At 41.5% G+C, this 17,022-nt stretch overlaps 1 protein-coding gene across 5 annotated transcripts in view; it reads right to left on the bottom strand.

The window, feature by feature from the left end:
• The window catches only part of LOC123774185 (diacylglycerol kinase delta), a 252,562-nt gene that overhangs the window by 53,577 nt on the left and 181,963 nt on the right, over window positions 1-17,022 (bottom strand). For 4 of the 5 annotated variants that reach the window (XM_045768342.2, XM_045768335.2, XM_045768351.2 and 1 more), the window contains 2 exons: window positions 9,063-9,287; window positions 488-599 (listed from right to left, as the gene is read on the bottom strand). In XM_045768342.2, the coding sequence (XP_045624298.2) occupies window positions 488-599; window positions 9,063-9,287 (337 nt within the window). The remainder of the gene's footprint in view (window positions 1-487; window positions 600-9,062; window positions 9,288-17,022) is intronic. The other variant, XM_045768355.2, reaches the window with a different exon arrangement.

Below are 17,022 nucleotides of genomic sequence, written 5' to 3' on the forward strand. Positions count from 1 at the left end.
TGCAAATATGGATATAAAAGCTCTCTGTGGATGTAAATAAAGAAAAACAAATGATAAAACAATCAGTGAAACATCAGAATAATGAGAAAGAGTCGAGCACCGAGCGTTGACAAGTGCCAGACGCAGACTTACAGAGTGCCTTCACCCAGTGAAATGATAAATATTCACTTATGTTTGTGTTTATTCTGCATACAAATTAATAATTCTATAATGAAAAATTATTTTGTTGAATTTTTGTATTTTTTGTCAATAGGCACGAATGACAATTTCTCCATAGTTAGCTGTCTTAAGGTTAATAATAAACAGTTCCCCCATAATTAATGGCAAACAATGTAGAGGAAAAAGTCATCAACATACTATATTCATTGCATTATTGTTCAAAACTAAAATTAAAATTAAATAAAAAATCAAATTTTCAATCAATTTTAATCAAAATTAATATTCAAAAAATAAATTCAAAAGTGAAAGAAAGAGATGAGGGACCTACAGAGAGGAGTTGTCAAGATCCATGAGGGGAGAGGCAGCAGCACAGAGAGCATCAGCATTAGCCAGGAGAACCTTGCTGATGAGACCACCGCAGCTCCCTCCAGCTGCTATATCTGCAACACCCACAAGTTACCATCTATTATATTTAAATTACGTTTAGGAAAACAACACACAGTACAGCATAAGCATCTATACCTCAGCAAAGAATCATCCCAGAAATATTGGCCAAATCATTTCCTTTACAATAAACATAAAACTGAACTTGTATACAAAAATTATACTAGCACTCGTTATACAGACATAAACAATACATTTGCAGTTATATATAATAATGATAACATTCTAATTTATTTTGTCATTGCAGTACTGTACTTGTTAGATCTAAAGTTGAAAACAATTACAAAATACAATATTGTACTGTATTTTGTGTGTGTGTGTGTGTACAGTAATTACCTAAGTGTAGTTACAGGATGAGAGCTACGCTCGTGGTGTCCCGTCTTCCCAGTACTCTTTGTCATATAACGCTTTGAAACTACTGACGGTCTTGGCCTCCACCACCTTCTCACCTAACTTGTTCCAACCGTCTACCACTCTGTTTGCAAAAGTGAATTTTCTTATATTTCTTTGGCATCTGTGTTTAGCTAGTTTAAATCTATGACCTCTTGTTCTTAAAGTTCCAGGTCTCATGAAATCTTCCCTATCGATTTTATCAATTCCTGTTACTATTTTGTATGTAGTGATCATATCACCTCTTTTTCTTCTGTCTTCTAGTTTTGGCATATTTAATGCCTCTAACCTCTCCTCATAGCTCTTGCCCTTCAGTTCTGGGAGCCACTTAGTAGTATGTCTTTGCACCTTTTCCAGTTTGTTGATGTGCTTCTTAAGATATGGGCACCACACAACCGCTGCATATTCTAGCTTTGGCCTAACTAAAGTCGTGAACAATTTCTTTAGTATATCGCCATCCATGTATTTAAAAGCAATTCTGAAGTTAGAAAGCGTGGCATAGGCTCCTCGCACAATATTCTTTATGTGGTCCTCAGGTGATAGTTTTCAATCTAGAACCACCCCTAGATCTCTTTCTTTATCAGAATATTTTAAAGATTTCTCACATAATATATAGGTTGTGTGGGGTCTATGTTCTCCTATTCCACATTCCATACATGGCATTTATTAACATTAAATTCCATTTGCCAAGTGGTACTCCATATACTTATTTTGTCCAGGTCATCTTGAAGGGCATGACAATCGTCTAAGTTTCTTATCCTTCATATTATCTTAGCATCATCAGCAAACATGTTCATATAATTCTGCATACCAACTGGTAGATCATTTATGTAGACAATAAACATCACTGGTGCAAGAACTGAACCCTGTAGTACTCCACTTGTGACATTTCTCCAGTCCGATACATTACCTCTGATCACTGCCCCTCATTTTTCTCAGTCAGAAATTTTTTTTTGTGTGTGTGTAATTACCTAAATGTAATTACCTAAGTGTAGTTACAGGATGAGACCTACGCTTGTGGTGTCCCGTCTTCCCTGCACTCTTTGTCATATAATGCTTTAAAATTACTGATGGTTTTGGCCTCCACCACCTTCTCACTTAACTTGTTCCAACTGTCTACCACTCTGTTTACAAAAGTGAATTTTCGTATATTTCTCTGGCAGCTTTGTTTCGTTAGTTTAAATCTATGACCTCTTGTTCTTGAAGTTCCGGGTCTCAGGAATTCTTCCCTATCAATTTTATCGATTCCTGTTACTATTTTGAACGTAGTGATCATATCGCCTCTTTTTCTTCTATCTTCTAGTTTTTGCATATTTAATGCCTCTAACCTCTCCTCGTAGCTCTTGCCCTTCAGTTCTGGGAGCCACTTAGTAGTATGTCTTTGCACCTTTTCCAGTTTGTTGATGTGCTTCTTAAGATATGGGCACCACACAACCACTGCCTATTCCAGCTTTGGTCTAATAAAAGTCGTGAACAATTTCTTTAGTATTTTGCAATCCATGTATTTAAAAGCAATTGTGTGTGTGTGTGTTTGTGTGTGTGTGTAATTACCTAAGTGTAGTTACAGGATGAGAGCTACACTCGTGGTGTCGAGTCTTCCCAGCACTCTTTGTCGTATAACGCTTTGAAAGTACGAATGTATTTTGTGTGTGTGTGTGTGTAATTACCTAAAGTGTAGTTACAGGATGAGAGCTATGCTCGTAGTATCCCGTCTTCCCAGCACTCTTTGTCATAAAACGCTTTTAAACTACTGACGGTTTTGGCCTCCACCACCACCTCACTTTGCTTGTTTCAACCGTCTACTACTCTGTTTGCAAAAGGAAATTTTAATGTTTTTGTGGCACCTTTGTTTTTTTAGCTTGTGATATCTTATTACAGACAAGTGTTAAAATGTAGGGGAAATTTTTTTTAGTTTCTAAGTATCTACATATCTTTTTACAGCATTCAAGGTTAGTGAATGCATTATTAACTATGATTTCAGATAAGAATACATTGTTTGGAAGAGATAACTTGTATGAGGTTAATGCTCTAATTTTTACAATCACTGAATGATAGCCAAAGGAAAAGCAATATAAGACATGTACAGAATAAGAGAAAAACACTCATGACCTCTCCAACTTGGCTGCAATGACTGTACTTATAATCAAATTAGTATCAACTAATTCATCAAAAATGTTATTCATAAATTATTGTATATTTATAATAACTGTCATAAATAACTGTCCCAGAGTGAACCATAATAATTTGCAAATCAGCCTCTGCAGGGTCAATCGATAAATAATAGGGCAAGAAAGGACACAAACACAAAGTTCATAAAAAGTAATATACTGAAATGAAAAAGAAAAAGATTACAGTCACCTCAGTACTCACTGGGCTACCTTTGACCCTTAGAACTCAGGTTTTCACATAAATTCCAAGCACTGCTTGAATGTTGCAGAATAAATGAAAAGCAAAAACTCTAAATCAGAGTTAATGTGGCTTTCTTCACTTGGCAAAATACTTAGAAATCAATCAGGCACATAAAGCAATATCACTAGCCCTTATTAGTCATCTTATAGACCATGCAATAATAATCACAGATAAAATAATCAAGTCCATGAACATCAAAAATTTATATACAGTATGTGCTATAGCTGTATTCCTAAACTGTTCATTGGAACAAAACTAATTCAACGGAAATGGGGATGAGGGAAACTTTACTTAACTAAACATATTTTAAAACATATCAATAAAATATAAATTGCACAGGTTTGGACAACAAGCAACCAGTGCCTGAAACAAAGGCTGGGTCGGCCACCATGAAGCCAGAAGGACTCCTCTCCACTGGTAGGACTCAAATGTGGCTAAGACCCAGAGCAACAGTTGGACCTGGAAAAAGAGGTCCAGCCAAAAGGCATCTACCACAAAAGTTTTACAATCAGGTAAATGAGCAGAGTACATGGGAAGGTACCGATTCCATAATGATGCAAAGAGGTCCACCTCAGGGCGTCTGTATGTGTTGCAAAGCAAAAGGAAAGAGGTGGCATCAACAGTCCACTCTATGGAGACAGGAAGGAACCAGAACAGACCATCTGTGAGAACATTGGACACTCCCTGAGCATGAAAAGCATAGAGAGCCAAACCCCAAGAACCCAGCAGAAGAGCTACTCATGGCATCCAGCTCCAAAGGGCAAGGGGACCAAAACAAACCCCCACCCCCATGGTTGTGGCAACTAACCACAGCAGAACAGCCTGAATTAAGCCGGAGCACCGAACCTGGAGGAATCTGAATTCTCCGCAGCACATGCCACACGGTTGCTAACTCCTGCACCACACTGTGAGCCCATCAAATGGGATGAGATTAATGACCATGGTCAGCTTGGTGAGCACTGGTCACAAAGCCCAAACCCAGGGCTGGGGTGTCCATGAAGATGTTGAATGAGGGAGGAAAGGGCCAGGAAACTGAACCCCGAAAAGCCTGAAAAGGAAGCTGGCATCACAACAGTGTAGGTCCAATGGAGCTCGCACCCAGCAATTACAGCGGCATCAAAAAGGACTGAGCTGGAGATACCAGAACTTCCACCAAAGCCACATTTTACCAAGAGGAAAACAAAGCAGACAAAAATCAAGCTTCTGCACAACTGCTTGAGCAACAGTCGAGACACCCTGGGTTGACTCGACACCTACAGACTCTGGTGTGACAGCTGGGTCAAGGCCACAGGAGGAAGGGATAGCAAAACTAATTGAGAGGTCCACACGAGGCCCAGACAAGTCTGAACCTGGGACAGAACCTGCTAGAACTGCCACCAATTCACCTGGAACTTGAACCCAGCGAGCTGGGAAAGAACCAATCCCTCGTTAGCTGACAAGTGGACCAGCTGGGAGCCCCACACTTGCCAGTCATTGAGGAAGGCCAAAACACGAACCCCCAACAACTGAAGACAAGCAACTATAACTCAAGCCAAGCATGTAAACATGCATGGAGCTAGATTGAGTCCAAATGGGAGAACCCAAGAGCAGTAAGTTTGCCACACCACCACAAAATCAAGCCAATCCCTAAACCTCGGATGTATAGGGATGTGCCAATACATATCCCGGAGGTCCAGAGATCATCCAAAAGTCTGCCTCTACTAAGAGACAAATTTAGGACAAGGTGGTCATCTAGAATGTATTTTCTGGCAACTTTCAGTGCCTCCTTATTAATCTCTAAGCCCAACTGTCTGTATATTTTCCATGCCTTAATAATGGTCTAAGATTTATCTTTCTTACAGTATTGAACTACAGGTTAGACTTGCATTGTATTTTTAACCTTTTTCTTGAGTGGGCTGAACTGTTTTGAAGCATCTGCAAATTTCTGGGTTACAAATTATATCATCTCATTTGTCATCGTCAATGGTTTCTCCCACTGGACATATTATGGGCAAACCCTTGCCCTTTGGTAATCCCCCATATATGTTGTCTCTCTCAATTCTCAAAATGCTTCCTTGATTGCTTCCCTGAACACTTGCTATATATCTGCATACCATATTGCAGTGGTAGCTAGCTATAAGGAGCATCTCACTTAAGGAGCATCTCATATTTTATCTTTTCAACATTTGCCTCATTTTGGTTAAAAACTAGGTTTTGTTTAATCTAGCTACTCACGTGGCATCTACACGTGAGGTCATTTGATGAAATATCTGTGCCTAAAAAGGTCACGGAGTGCTGTTGGGAATTAGGTTAAGGGTCTTAATTATGACTTCCAATTCTTTTAACAGTCATTGTAGCCTAGTGGTGAAGGCCCTGTACATGCTACGGTGCATGAAGCCCCTGGCTGCTTGGGTTCGAATCCTTCTTGGGTGAGGAGTTTTCTGTTGCATATTGGCTTGGGGACCATTCAAGTTTCTCCGAATAGAAGAATATATATATATATATATATATACAGTATTCTTTTATATATATATTATATATATATATATTATATATACAGTATTTAATTAGGAATACCACCTCTGGTGCAATTGTAGGGACCTATAGTCTCAGAGAAGGGAATACATTGCATTCAGAGAAACTTGCCATTTAACTCTGAATACGTATGAGTGTTCACTTCACATACCACCCCTTTTTTTACGTTGTACACTTTATTATGCAAGGTTATACAGTTACATATCTGATTGCCTACAAAAAGTGAACATTAAGAGGAAATAAGGGAAAGTTTGTTTCCTAGAGGCTGTAGATTTCTACGAACTCCGAAGCTGGGCAGGAGCCAAGGATGCAGCGCGCATTCCAAATCTGGATCGCCACACAGAGGCACTGGAAGAGAACACTTGCCGCTCTAGGGGCTCTTGTAGTTTCAATGAGCCTGGAATCAAGATCCTTAAGAAACCTTCTTGCACTCTCTCCCCCATGGACCAAGGGTCTCAGATCCTATTGGAACAAAGTTGTACTGGTGATCTATTTCCCTGTACTAGGTTGACTTGTCTCTTTCTCGGTGTTGCTGCAACTTCTGCATGGCCGACAGAGAGGTCGATGTATGTGGCTGCCAGAGTGGATATGAAAGTATAGTCCCATGCCAATTGTCTGCCATTCTTCCAAGGGCACAATGTAATTCAATCTGGTCGGCCAGCAAAGCTAACAGAGTTACAGTTCAATAGATTGCAGGGCTCTCCCAGCTGGACATTGGGCAGAGGCAAGACTCTTCTTAATGATGTCATTGACTTTGTCGTGTCATGAGTGCCAACAGCCTGATTTTCCACAGTGCGAGCCATGCAATCAATATTCGTCTGCATCTGCCTCGCCGCAAATACACCTATGAACAGTGTGGATAGGGGCAGCAAGACAGAGACTACAATACAGAGCTGCTGTGGATCAAGACATGTGCCTGTCGAAGACATAGACACTGCCAAAAGAAAGTCCCCTGCATAGGGAGCCTGCACAGCTGTGAGACGTGCACGATCACTGGGGGTTGCTGCCACCACCAACAAAGTTGTGACTGCTTTGCCTACAATGGGGCTGTCCCAGCTGGATTGTTAATTGGCTTTCAACAAGGCTGGTCCGTGTGCTGGGTCTGTCATGGCACCACACATATATTATATTATATTGGCCCATATGAGGCAGCTCCTATTTATAACTACCCAATCCCACTCATATATCCAACTCACCCACTCACTCATACACACACACACTCACACATATACATACATACATACATACATACATACATACATACATACATACATACATACATACATACATACATACATACATACATACATACATACATACTTGCAGAAAAACAGAGTGGTAGACAGTTGGAACAAGTTAGGTGAGAAGGTAGTAGAGGCCAAAACTGTCAGTAATTTCAAAGCATTATATGACAAAGAGTGCTGGGAAGACGGGACACCATAAGTGTAGCTCTCATCCTGTAACTACACTTAGGTAATTACATATATACACACGCATCTGGTAGCTGGTCTGGTAGCTGAGTGGACAGCGCGCGGGACTCTTAATCCTGTGGCCCAGGTTAGATTCCTGACACCGGCAGAGACAAATGGGCAGTTTCTTTCACCCTGATGCCCCTGTTACTAGCAGTAAATAGGTACCTGGGAGTTAGACAGCTGTTACGGGCTGCTTCCTGGGTGTGTGTGTGTGTGTGTGTATGTGTGTGTGAAAAAAGAAATAGTAGTTAGTAACAGTTGATTGATTGACAGTTGAGAGGCAGGCCAAAAGAGCAGAGCTCAACCCCCGCAACTACAACTAGGTGAATACATATATATACACGTCTATCCATCCATCCATCCATCCATCCATCCATACATACATACATACATACATACATGTGTGTAAAATCACGAAAATTAACACGTGATGCATACAATTAACACGTCATACATACATATACATACATACATACATACATATATATATACATATATATATACATATATATATACATATATACATATATATATATATATATATATATATATATATATATATATATATATATATATATATATATATATATATATATATATATATTCATTCATTCCTTGTATTCTAGCAAAGCCATATCTACTTAATAAAAAGCACTTCTACAAGGATCCTCCACCAGCTAGCAATACACTAGTCAAATATAAATACAGAAGTATACTTGCAGCCAAGAATCAGCTCCTCGAGGTCTATTTATTGGTGCACTTAGTGCTGAAGTTTTGTGTGAGCATGTACTGTATGCCTCCTTACATAACACAAATTGTACAACCTATTTTCAACCTATTTTACATTAGATAGGACTTTATGGATGCTGTGGAGTACTTTAAGAGGATGTTGCATTGATAATCACAAGGCATACTGTGCACTAACCTTGCATCTTTATCTTTATAACTGACTAGAGAATGTTGGCAGTTCATTATGGCTGATTTACATATAACTGTAGATACTATAACCCACTGAAAAATATTGTGCTACTGGATTTTATGAAGCTTAATGTGACAAACTCAATGCAGTTATTATTATATGGACTGTTGTGTGTATTTAATATTTGATAATCTCTTGCATCAAAATTGTGTGTAAAATTAGAAACAAATATAATACACAATAAATTACCTACCACAGATTCTAATTATTGCTGCATTTGTTTAAATTATAAATTAAATCAATATAATAGCATATACAGTGTCTAAACAAATCCCTGAATCCAATATTTACTTTGTTGCATCAAAATATAAAGCTAAAATCCAGATTCTAGTTTATTTGTGTCCAGTAAACAAAATGTCACTGTGTTCTTGCGGCTAGTTTGAATATTATTTAAATCATACTACGATTTACATAAATGTGTATACAGTATTTAATAATAATATCTTTTTGGTGTGTAACTAGCACAAACCAGGTAAGGGACTTTATGGCCACTGCTCAAAGTCTGTTGCAGAGAGTATATAAACTGTAGAGGAAAACAAAATGCAATATGAATTAAATGTGTATTGTTGCTTCCATTCTGCACTGGAAGGTCAGTCAGTGCTTCCATGCAGCACTGACTGACCCTATGTCCCACTTGGACATCAGACTATGTATGTGCAACACTAGAGTGGCCTCTTAACTAATGGTCAACATACTTGGCCACATAGGCAGTGAGACAAGCGGGTTGATGATAGGGAGGTGTTTGCGAGATGATCGAGCTGCTGCAGAACCCCTAGCTAACCCTCGGCTGGCTGATCCCCACCCGCCACGCTCAGGACTTCTGCTCTTGTCCCGTCCAGAGGTGGAGGAAGCCACACTTAAAGTGGAAATGCGGCCAGCTTGATTTTTCAAGGTAGAGCCTGAAGAGATGCGCCGTGATGCTGATGAAAAACGAGGGACTATGAGGGGAATGATGAGATGGGATGAAAATAGCATAATAGCAATGAAGGGCTTTAAGGACAAAATAATGGAGGCAAGCCAATATTTGAAATGCAGGAAGAGTGAAGGTCAAGTATTGTGATGATAAACCAGTCATATTTGAATTTCCTTATCAGTGACTGTCACCTAATAAGGAAATTTTAATTTTACTACCATAGCTGAAAATTTAATGACTGAGAACTAGGCATCAGTCAAGTGAAGAGAAATATATAAACACTGAATTTAAAGATATTTTAGCCAAACAAAAAGAGAGAACATATGAAGCCTAATTTAAAAGCAAATAGAAGTTGCATGCAGTTTAAACCAGTAATATAAAATTAAAACTTGAAGGCGTCACTTGGCCAAAGTGAAGGAAAAAATAACAAGAGATACAGGCAGAGTGGATACTGTATCATCCTGAGTTGGCAATCTTGTGGGTTGATTAGTTTCTCAAGCACAGTACAGCTGTATCTTCCTTACTGACCACCTTTGAAAACCGAAATTATTCACAAATGCCCAGCTATATGGAGGATACGTATACTCTTTAATTTCAATATAATTAAACTCTTCACTTCTGACCATGCACTGAGTGGCAGAGTGTGCCCTAGTTGGGAAGCTAGTTAATAAACAATGGCCAGTCAAATCATACTTGGAACAATTATAAACCAGTCAGTGGTATTATGAATGGCATGATGATGAGTGAAGGGTAATGCATTAAGAATTAGAATGATGGGTGATGCAGCCAAAGGTAATGACATATGACTCTAAGGTACTGAGCAAATCAGTACATTATGTGATGGGTCAGTTTTATAAAACTGTCATAACTTGCCTCGGTGTATCTTGGGGGAAAAGCAAAATGAAATGTTTACTGAAGGACAAAGGTTGCAAGGTGGGTTCTTAACACTGTATATGAAAGGTAATGAGTGATGCACTGTGCTGTTTTACAGTTTAACCAACAAGGATTCTGTGTGAGATAAAAGCAAGGCAGGTGTGTAACAACTTTTGTGACCAATATTTAACCATCTGATGTCTAACGTCAACATATCATAAGGTAGGATCAAACATATTAGTACCGTGATACTTTTTTTATCTCCACAACTTCATATTTCTATTAAAGAAACAGGTTTGCAAAATTATTAAGAAATATATATAACCTGGACAATACAGTACAGTCATTTAAATTCATTAAACAAATTGTTACTGAAATTAAAAGTTTCCAAAAATTGCTGGCTGACATTTGATGACAAACACATCCCAAGGAGCAGCACAAAAAATCCAGGCAAACGCTGGATAGATATCAACATTATACTCTATGTTGTGTAGAATTATGAACTGATTTAAACTAAATTTAAGATAAACATTTGTCTTAATTTAAATTTAAGACAAATGTTTGTCTTGCCAAAACAAGAAGCCCACTTTAATATTCAGAGATGTGTCAAAGTTAAAATAAAATTGCCTCTAAAAAGCATGACTCTAATTTCCACCAACATACACAAAGCTTGTTGACCAGACCACACACTAGAAAGTGAAGGGACGACGACGTTACGGTCCATCCTGGACCATTCTCAAGTCGACTGTGAATGACAATGACATTCTCAAGTCGATTGTGAATGACAATCGACTTGAGAATGATCCAGGACGGATTGAAACGTCGTCGTCCCTTCACCTTCTAGTGTGTGGTCTGGTCAACATACTTCAGCCACGTTATTGTGACTGATCGCCTACACAAAGCTTCTTTACACAAAGTTGCAAATATATTCTAGTTTTCATATCTTCAGCCCCGTTATTGTGACTCATCATTCTTGTGGAAATTCATTAATTTCACAAAATTAAAGGAAATATTTATGCACGATCATTGTGATAAGTGTACACAAATAGGCTTCAAGTACCATACTTTAAATTTGTAATTTAAAATTTAGCACTACAGAATTGGCAGATGAAAAGTGATGGAGTGAGACCATAATTGGTGATGAAGTACTGGAAGAGATCAAGATACAAAACATTGCATTTGGAAATGGTACAATGGAAATACAGTATACGGAAAAGAGCGAGTGAGCTTTGCTAGGTTACAAAGTGATTTAACCCCCCAGGATGGAATGTAGAAGGCAGAAATGATACCATGGACCTAAAGGATTACTTCATAATAGTAAATCTGTGTCAACACTGGCATGTGGAAGTCAAAAATGGACATGAAATGAAAGATCAATCTAAACTTCATGCTGTTTAAATGAGCTATTGAAAACTGCTCATTGTATACAGTGTTATTAAACATTAACACCTGAAAAAAATAGGAAATAATAAACAAAATGATCCTTGCCAAAGTGATGGTCTAGCATAAAAAAAAAAGAATAAAAATCATGCTCGGAAGCCAATGTAGTTGCTGCCACATGCGTCCAGGAATGTGTTTATAAACTACAGTATGCCACTAGGCTGCTAATTTAGGCAATACCTTGACCCTCCAAGGAGATAACCTGAAAACAATCAGGCTTAGTCAACATTTGACCTCCAGCATAGTGGAGATCTTTTAAACATCCCCTTTTTTTTGGAGGGGAAAAGGCATAAGATGGAGAAAACTTTATCCAACTTGGAATATTCATCTACTGACAGTTCATTAATTTACCCTCAAAAGCCTCCTCCAACCAATACTCAGTATAAAAAGCGACTACCACGTATCACACTGTTAATTGCTAGCTAGCCCACTGATTGTCACTAGATGGTAGCCCTATCATTATTAACAGAGCTGCCTACCTCACACTTATCCTAGCTGTTCCTTGGCCAAGAAACATTGCTGGATAGTGACCTAATTATTCACTTGTCTCGAGTTGATCCTTTGAGACTATATTTTTATGTACAGTGTGATTATGCTACAATATTAAGTGGATACTTCTGTGTGCATGGTTACACAGTTGTATGTGTTTGTCTCAACTGTGGTCACACACCTCGTGAGATTGTTCCCAACTTTCACTGTGTTTTTTTGGACTTCATCCTGGGTCAAGGCATTAGTTCTAGGAATGATGTTGGTTTGACCGCAACATCATGTTTATCATGATGTTATTATGCAATTCTCTTATTTTCCTATAGTCTCACAGTTTCTTGTGATTTAAAGAGTATACAGTATGATAGAAAACCATAAGAACAGTGGTGTAGTGCTCATCTGACTGTGATATAGGACTGATGGTCATGCTCTTGTTCAAGGTTTTCACCTTTCACAGAATTACTCTCGCCCTTGGATGTCGTCTTTCTGCCAGGTGTGGACAACGACAACTATCGAGCCTCAGTCTTGGCGATTTGAACATTTGCCTACACGTTTGTATTTTTAAATATTAGTAATAACAACCTCAATTTTCAGCTTCCATGGGTTCCTTGCAGAAGGCTTTACTTCCAATTCAAAACTCAGGAACAGTAATACAAGTAACTATACAGCAACCAGGAAGAAACAGCCGGGAGCCGACCGGGAGCTGGGCGGCCGAGCGGACAGCACGCTGGACACGTGATCCTGTGGTCCCGGGTTCAATCCCTGGCGCCGGCGAGAAACGATGAGCAGAGTTTCTTTCACCTTATGCCCCTGTTACTTAGCAGTAAACAGGTACATGGGAGTTAGTCAGCTGTCATGGGCTGCTTCCTGAGGGTGGAGGCCTGGTCGAGGACCGGGCCACGGGGGAAACTAAAGGCCCGAAATCAACTCAAGATAACTCAAGATAACTCAAGAAACAGGAATCCAGTTGTGAAAACAAGAAGCACAAGCAAATTCATACGTAAAGAGCACATTCTGATTCTGATAAAAACCAGCGTTGAATGTAATGAAATGCAATGTTCTGGGAGAGCCGCAGAGGCTTCCTGGAGCTATCAGACTGATATTCGCTATATTAGTCTGAGGCATCATTCAATTGGAGTTCAGCCTACCGGGGACCACGAGCCAGAACCTGGCCCCCCTCAGAGAGGAAAAGGGAGCAATAGCCTATGGAAACCCCCATGTATTTGAGGACATTCCATGACTGCCATTAACTGGGGTTAGGCACCCAGAAAGATAAGCATAACAAAAACAGACCCCACATGGTAAGAAAAATGCAACCAAAGACCGAACAGTCAGGCAGAAATCCCCTAACCCAAAGAAACAAACACTCACCCACTCCAAGATGACCCGACGGAGTGCAGGGGAAGAAGCCTGCCCTGCCAGCCCTGAACCCCTCTGAAGGAAGAGGAGGAGCCGCCCAATGCCATCACAGGCCAGAGGATACGACCCGAAACACCCACAAATCGTGGGACCAGGCATAAGCAAACAGCCCGAGCCTCCCCCCCATTGAAAAGGAAGGCTCACATATCTATTCCTTCTGCCTCTGAAGAAAAGGGCCCTTCGCGAAAGAGCAGATGCCCCTTATGAGAAGCCAGCCAATGAGCAGAGCGAGCATTGCACCAACAAGACAACGCCAGCTCTGAAGGAAGCGCCGGCTCAGAAGCTGGCACCAATGGCCCACCCCGACTGGAAGAATCCCGAGCCCTGGTATGACCCTTCCGAGAAGACCAAGAACGGCCACCCATCCACTTGTTGGAGAACCAACGAGTCCAACATAGGACGACATCTAGATGAGGCCGCCTGCAAAAACTGAGTGACAGCAGCTTCCGCAAACAGCAACGGACAAAAAGGTGATGAAAACCTAAGAGCCAGGGCCCAAGCGGATTCCAAGGAGAGAGCGAGCATAGCCTGATGGCATGCGAGGCGGGAAGCAAAGAACAGATACACTGCCTCCCTGAGAATCGGCGCTTCAACAGCTTCAACAATGTGGCCGACGCCCGAGCCGCTGAAGCCAGCGCCCCAGACGAAGGCCCGGCACTCAATGCCTCCACATCCTCCCCATGTGAGTGCGCAAGTCCTCATCCACCAAAGACGCCGAAAGGGTGGGAACCTGCACGTGTAGCTGTACAAGGCAACACATCCCAAGGAAACAGTGGCTAACAAGTACGCATTAAGGTGCTCAAACTCGCCTCCAAGGTAAACGTGCAAAACGGTAGCAGCTTCCTGCCATTGTGTGCGGATCTGACAAAACCCATATCACGCTCCCTGCAAAAAGAAAGGGCAGTCTGCAAGCCAGGATGACTCCAGAACCTCATAACGCACCCAATATGGGAAAGAAGAACCGTACTTAAACGAGGATGGATCCATCACAGAGGCAAAATCCGGGTCACGCAGGAGGTAAGCCGCAAAAGCCTCCTATACCTCCTTAGGTGGGATGCGAAAAGCAGAAAACCTCCAGAAGGAAGGAGCCGAGGAACCCAAGGGAACCCAGAACTAAACCCGCGGAGGAACCAACCCCAAATTATACTCATACAGGGAAGGGGGTTAAGAAAACCCATCCCCCCCTGAAACAACAAACCTTGCAAAGAGGGCACCAAAACCCAAGCAGGATCAAAGGGGGCCCAAGCCCCCAGGTCAACCACTCCCCAGCCCCTGGAGCCTTCAAACCAGGTGCCCGGGGCTGAGCTATTCTCCAATCCCTCTACCCACTGAAGAAAAGGCAGAGTCCAGGGGAAAGGTAGCATAGAAGGGGGTCTGCTGGTAGGATCCAGAAGGCTCAGCAGGAGAAACGGGCTTGAATGCCTCCGTCTCCAACTCGAATGGGGCAACCCCGAAGCCACCCGACCCACATCACCGACTAAACCTTGCCTTGACTCCAAAACCCTCAGACGTTTGGGAGCAGGGAGGGCGGGAGCAGGGAGAACAACACCAACTGGGGAAGGAATAGGGGATGTGGACGGAACCAAAGTTGAAGCGACTAACGCCTTGAACTCTGGGTCCCTATAACCAAAACAGGGCAGCCTCGGGGCATCCAAGCAGGCAATCAACCTAACGTGTTGCAGTAACATAAACCTGGATGCAATGCAGATGCCGCCTGAAATCAAATCTCAGTGACAATAGAAAGGGTAAACTGGCGCACAAGCAGAGAACACGTCTCACAAGACTCCAGATCAATGGTGTCATTGACCCAAAAGGGCTGCATGACAGAGGCAAAACTGGTGTCTGTCACCCTAAGACAAGGGCACAAAACAATCTTCAAACTCGGACAAGGTAAGGTGGAACTCAAAGTACACATCCATTGGTCAATTGCCCCCCCGACGGGGGGTTTCCAGGGGCCCGTAGAGATGTCGTCTACAGGAAGCCAGGCAAGGTACTGCTAGCCAATTAAACCCAAAAGCTAATAAGAGGATGAGCTAAGAATTAGATCCCTGTGATGTTTACAAGCATGGGGACCTAGAGGAGGGCCACCAATATACCCTACGTGGACTAAAAGCCAAACAAGGCAGAGCCCCTCCTGACAAAGAAAACAAAAATAAAAGATAAACCCTGCAAAAGTAAAATGCCACCAGAAGGAACAGGAACACGGCTGCTGTGTAGGTAAGCAGGCAGCGCAGCACCTTGTGCCCCAACCAGCAACAACACTTCCTACCCAAGGCCAAACAAAGACCACAAATCCCCAGATGGCTCCCAAGGGCAGGGTAAATGCCGAGCAGCAAGAACCCCATATGGAAGTGGAACCCCAAACGTTCTATAGAAGGTAACCTTAGAACCAAAGGGCAGTACTTACAGGGTTCCTAGGGAAGATAGCCCTAAGTGCATGCAGCCCCAGTACACTGGAGTTACACCTGGCTATTGCACCACAAGTAGTACCAGGAAACATCACAAAGGCACAAAGACTACCTAGAAATTGAGGCCAGAGTTGATGGCTGCCCCAGATCGCATCAGCCAACAAACTGGAATTGTGAGTAGCTGGCACAGGGGGGGATGGGGGATCCAAGACTCCCCTTGGACCCCCCAACGAGCGTTGTTTGGGGGGGGGGTCCGTTGGATGGACGAGCGTTGCTGTGGCAGTGTATGATGTATGCTTATTTGCTTAAGGTGACTTTCACCCTGAGACAAGGGCAGAGAGCAACCTTCAAACTCGCACAAAGCGAGGTGGAACTCAGAAGATGCATCCATTGGTCAACCGAGCCCCGATGGGGTTTTCTAGGGCTGTCTGCTACGGGAAGCCTAGGCAAGATACTGCTAAGCCGGTTAAACCCAAAAACTAATCAATGGGGATGAGATAAAAACTGAACTAAGAACTAAGTTAGCTTTCTTACTAGGAATGGTTGAGGGTCACAGGGTTAACAACACTGCAAACCAGACATGATGGCTCATCTCATTGAAACTTAAAATACTGATCAATTTAAATAATAATAAATAAACAAATGTTTATTCAGGTAAAAGTACATACATACAAGATGAGTTACAAACAGAATGTTGAATTTCTAGACAGAGCTAGTACATACTATGCCTCAAACCACTAATATGCACAGCATTTCGAGCAAGCTGTGGGAAAAACACTTGAGACAAAAACTTAAAACTAATTGAGATCAGTATTTGGAGAATACTGATCCAGACACCTTCTTCAAAAGGTCAGATGTCCCACAAACAATGAGCAAGTTTCAAGCTTAAGCCACAATGTAGGACAGAAAACTTGAGATACTTTTTCACCCATAAGGTTATAAACCCATGGAACCACCTACCCCACCAAAGCCATAAATGTCAAAACACTGCTGAATTTTAAGATCCAGCTCAATAAAATAATCACGATAAAATCAGCTCAATAAAATCATCACCATCATGTCAATGGGGGACCTTTGACAAGCTGCTGGCTTCATGTCCTCGTTGAAGCCACTAGA

Source organism: Procambarus clarkii, chromosome 10 (genome assembly GCF_040958095.1).
Source record: "Procambarus clarkii isolate CNS0578487 chromosome 10, FALCON_Pclarkii_2.0, whole genome shotgun sequence".
NCBI classification, from domain to species: domain Eukaryota; kingdom Metazoa; phylum Arthropoda; class Malacostraca; order Decapoda; family Cambaridae; genus Procambarus; species Procambarus clarkii.